This window comes from Helobdella robusta (assembly GCF_000326865.2).
Source record: "Helobdella robusta unplaced genomic scaffold HELROscaffold_9, whole genome shotgun sequence".
Classification (NCBI taxonomy): domain Eukaryota; kingdom Metazoa; phylum Annelida; class Clitellata; order Rhynchobdellida; family Glossiphoniidae; genus Helobdella; species Helobdella robusta.
In genome coordinates, this window is record NW_008705512.1 from 789,591 (window position 1) to 794,854 (window position 5,264).

The 5,264-nt window shown below is 35.1% G+C and overlaps 1 protein-coding gene across 1 annotated transcript; it reads right to left on the reverse strand.

Moving 5' to 3' along the window:
• Nucleotides 1-835: 835 nt before the first annotated feature.
• HELRODRAFT_165999 (hypothetical protein) lies at nucleotides 836-4,357 on the reverse strand (the record flags this gene model as incomplete). Its single annotated transcript, XM_009033042.1, has 5 exons — nucleotides 836-877; nucleotides 944-1,113; nucleotides 2,699-2,810; nucleotides 3,341-3,445; nucleotides 4,334-4,357. 5 exons carry the CDS (start codon nucleotides 4,355-4,357, stop codon nucleotides 836-838), a joined length of 453 nt encoding a protein of 150 aa, XP_009031290.1.
• Between the last annotated feature and the right edge of the window lie 907 nt (nucleotides 4,358-5,264).

The following is a 5,264-nucleotide window of genomic DNA, read 5'->3' on the forward strand; positions in this document are numbered from 1 at the left end:
TTATTTATCTCATGTATTTCAGTACAATTGTATGTTTTCATATTTGTGTGGTTATATGCTTGCATGTGTGTATGTATGTATGTATTTAGGTTTTTGAAACTTTTTGTTTTGTTACCTTAGTTCTGTTTTCATTTTATTTAGTAGTATTTTGTCTTTATTTGATCCGGGTGGCCATACAAGCGCGAGCTTTGGGTTTTCTAGTGAATAACATATGTTTTTCGCATGTACTTGTTTACTGAGTAAAAGAATTATTGAATTGAATATATATATATTTTCAATTATTTATATATTTATATAAATCTAACACAAATAGTATATCTACACATACGCCTACGTGTATATAATGTATTGTAGAATAAACATTGGAAGAACACAAAACAATAGGCAGAGTATTGTATATGAATGTGTATGTAATGTAAGTTATTTGTTTGATCGATGCCTGTGTTGTTGTAGTCTCGCAGACGTAATGTTCCACCAATCAATTATTCCCTCATCAGCTGCCTGCATTAATTACTCTCGTCCTTTCCATTCGCTCTGCTTTTACAATTCTTTGATTTTGTTTGTCCAATGTTTGCAGATATATTTATTTAAGCAGCATCTACCAATGCTATGGTCTGCACATCGGAATTACTCGTAATAACTTTGTAGGATCGTATTGTTGGTACTGTGATTTTGTACTCATGTTTGTTGCTGATGAATTTTGATTTGGTTACAAAAAATCTTCTAATAAAAGTTTTTAATTGCAGTGGCAATTTCCTATCAATCATTGCATTATAAGAAGCTGCCTTCCATTCAACAACCTTTTTACACTGTTTCGAATTTTCTGCAGGTTCAACTATGGGCTGTCTGCATTGCTGTGCAGTCGAATTCCGCAGGTCTGCCATCATGTCATCAATTTCCTATCAATCATTGCATTATAAGAAGCTGCCTTCCATTCAACAACCTTTTTACACTGTTTCGAATTTTCTGCAGGTTCAACTATGGGCTGTCTGCATTGCTGTGCAGTCGAATTCCGCAGGTCTGCCATCATGTCATCAATTCCTCGGCCGCACGACTCGACTCCTGTCTGCTTGTTCCCTTCCCAGACTGACGTCGTTTGTCCATTTCGAGACTCTTCAATAAAACGCCATGCATGCAAAGTATCGGTTGTTATTGATCATAAATTATTTCTGCAGTTGTAGTTATCCGAATGTTAGTGGTGTCAGCGCGTGTTCATATGAGGTCAGGTGTCCAACAAAACTCTGATAATGTTTCAAACTTTCATCATAAGTTAGCTCTATTTTTTAGTGGTTAAATTACGTGCTTATCAATTGAAGTGGACTATTTTTTATTACTGATTTTCGAAGCCATGTGGAGTATTTACCCATCAGAAAAAGAACCCATCCATACACACACACACACAAACACACGCACACACAAACACACGCACACACGCACACACATAAGCGCTAATTTTCGCGTCTAGAGACATGCGTGTATCAACTCGCTTGCCTATTCTTCCTACAACTGAGCCATTCTCTTCCTCATTGTTAAGCTGATAAGTGGAGAATTCATTCATTACAACATTCATTCATCAATTCATTCATTACAACATTCATTCATTAAAACATCCATTCATCAATTCATTCATTACAACATTCATTCATCAATTCATTCATTACAACATTCATTTATTAAAACATTTATTCATCAATTCATTCATTATAACATCAATTCATTCATTACAACATTGATTCATTCATTACAACATCCATTCATCAACGCTCTGCCTGCAACTTTTGATGGAGGAGCAACGTTGTAATGGATGGATCTTAAATTAAACAAATAAATAACGAATGCATGAATGGATAAATTAATGATTGGCTAAATGTTAATGAATGAACGAAATAGTTAATATATGAATGAATGAATGAATGATTGAATGAATGAATGAATGAATGAATGATTGAATGAATGAATGAATGAATGAATGAATGAATGAATGAATGAATGAATGAATGATTAATTGAATCATTAAATAATTGATTATTTGAATGATTGATTGAATGAATGAAACAATTCAGCGATGTTGTGATATAGCAAACAAGCAAAAAAATAATTATATGTAAAAAACGAAGGATGAATGAAGGAATGAATGAGTTAATGAAGGAATAAACAAACGTCGTAGAAGAAATGAACAGATGAATGAATGAATAATTGAATAGATTTATTTATGATTGATCGATCAAATGCATGCAGAACGATCCAACCAACCAGCCAACCAACCAACAAACCAGCCAGCCAGCCAGCCAGCCAACCAACCAACCAACCAACCAACCAACCAACCAACCAACCAACCAACCAACCAACCAACCAACCATCCAACCAACCAACCAACCAACCAGCCAACCAACCAACCAACCAGCCAGCCAGCCAACCAACCAACCAACCAACCAACCAACCAACCAACCAACCAACCAACCAACCAACCAACCAACCAGCCAACCAACCAACCAACCAGCCAACCAACCAACCAACCAACCAACCAAACAACCAACCAACCAACCAACCAAACAACCAACCAACCAACCAACCAACCAACCAGCATATTAAATTACTTCACATACAAACACCTCAAGACCACAACGTCCCACTCAACTTCGACCAGAAACTATGAATAAATTAATGTGTTGCAATTTCTATGCTCTTGTTAATTCACCTGATTTGGCAATTGTTTGTTGGCAGTTTGTTTTGTGCCGCTGAAGTTTTATGACTTTTTGTTCTTTGTTTTGTTGTTTATGTCGCCTTGTTTGTTGATGTTGTTGTTGCTGCTGTTGTTGTTGTTGGCAGGCATGAGGATGTTGATGTTGTTGGTAGGAAAGAGGTTTGCTGATGTTGTTGTTAGTTTGATTTCGGTCGATAAAGTTGTTACGAAATTGTTTTTTGTTGTTTATGCGTTGGATGTCGTTGTTTCTCTTGAGTGAGTCAGAGAGAGTTGTTTCTGCTGGCTGGGTGGGCAATGTTTACGCGGTTGGCGAAGATGTCGTCGGCGAACTTGCCGATGATGATAGTGCTGATGCTGCTTGCGATGACTTTTTACTTGTTACGTGATTGAAAAATCAATTACTTTGATGATGCCTTACTTTCAATGAGGCTATGAAATGAAAATCTGATTGAAAAATTCATCTGCAGAACTTTTCTCTCTTATCTTCAATTTGATTCAGTTAGCACAGATGGGGGCTGCACAATGTCATACACGCATGCGCATACTACGTAGCTGCCAATGTTAATTTTGACGATAAACTGATGCTAAATCTGCATTTGGTCTTTTTGGCCCTTTTTTCTGGAACTCTCTACCTACTTCTCTGACAACTTCTCCATTACTTATGAAGTTCAGAGAAGATATCAAGACCCCAAAATTTACTGAGTAACGCTGTTGAACATCGCGGAAATCTCGCTTTATAAACTAATTAATTGATTGATTGATTGGATTGATGGGATTGGTTGAATAATTGATTGATTGATTGAAGACGATGAAGAATGGAGAATATCAAATAAAATTGGAGATAATGAAAGTAGTAACGACGATGATGACGACGATAATGATGATGATAATTTTGGTGATGGAGTTTTTGAAAAATTGATGGGTTTGATTTTTGTTTTCACTGATTTGCAATCTGATGAAATGAGTGTTTCATTTACTAGCACAATGTTTCTAGCATACATGCACATGCAGTCTGCCGTGTGGTGGACGTTCAGAAGATAGTTTAGCTTTTTATGATTATTAAATTTTATTCCGTATTGCTGTAAATATAGATATAAATGTTCTCATATTTGAATAGTTTTTTAAATGTTCATACTGCATTTTATTATATTTTTATTATAAGTTGAATTAATTCTTCTTCATTTATTGTGGTTATTGCATTTTTGATATTTCTAACAAAGAAGCATTTTGAAAAACTTTAGTTTTTTTATGAAGGACAGTGGATTCACGCAAGGACTATTTTTCTTTTTCGTCTGCTCATTGTTCTTCTTGATTGTTTGATAAACTGAATAAATTTTGTCTTAAATTTGATTTGATTTTCCAAATTAAAAATTGAAAATGTACGCATAATTTTCAAAAGGATGGTGTATTTAAAAATATTATGCATTGGACAGGCTGGTCATTCATGAGATGCTTGGCGAAAGTTTACACAATGTCTTGGCGGTTGAAGTGTGGAGATGAAAGTGCATGGTGGTTGTAAATGATGATCTTCCATGCTTGCTTACATAAGGAACATGATCTTCACTTTTACTCAATCTCTCTTTCTCTCTTTTTCTTTCTCTCTCTCTCTCTTTTCCCCCTTTCTCTTACTTTTTGTATCTGTTCTACACTCATGTAGGCATGTGTGCGTGTGTGTGTGTATGTGGATTTGTGTATGACTGCTTATATATGTTGAGGTGTGTATGTGAGTGTATATTTGTGTAGTTATCTAACTGTCTATATGTGTGTCTACGTGTGTGTTTGTCTGTTTGTGTGTCTTGTTCAGTGGAATGTTTACGATGCTAAAAGCCTCTTGTACTTTTCAATGACATTCGACGACCGTGCTTATGTCTCTGTGTGTGTGTGTTTGTTTGTGTGTGTGTATGTGTGTGTGTGTGTGTGGTGATTCTTGATGTACGTGTATGTAAATAGTTGTGTATGTAGGTTGTTGTGTATGTTGTGTGTGTGTATGTTATGTGAGTTGTTGTTGTTGTGTGTGTGTGTGTGTGTGTTGATGTTTGAGTGTTGTTATGAGTGTTATTGTGTTGTTGCTATTTCTAGTTTGTAAACATGGTTGAATGTTTTTACGCTTATGTGTATGTACGTATTTGTATGTTTGCACGTGTTTGTACGTGTTTGTACGTGTTTGTACGTGTTTGTATGTCATAATATGTGAACGTGAAACAACAGTTTGTGTTGCACTTTTAAATTTAAATTGTATGTTTTTGTGTTTGTGCGTCTAAGATATTTTCCGACGAGCATTTGTTTGTGTGTTTTGTTTATTTACACGATTTTGTTTTAGAGTAATATTTCAAAAAAAATGTCTACAAAAATTTGCGTTGTTTATTTACACGATTTTGTTTTAGAGTAATAAAATATGTTTATTATCAGAAAACTTAAATGAAACGGTGAAAAAACTATCGATGAGAATGGCCAAACACACACCGCATGGCGATACATCAGTGCAAAAACTCAACACACTCACATGTCTGGTTAACGTTATAAAGAAAGATTTTTCCAACTTTTAGAAAATTAACATAGA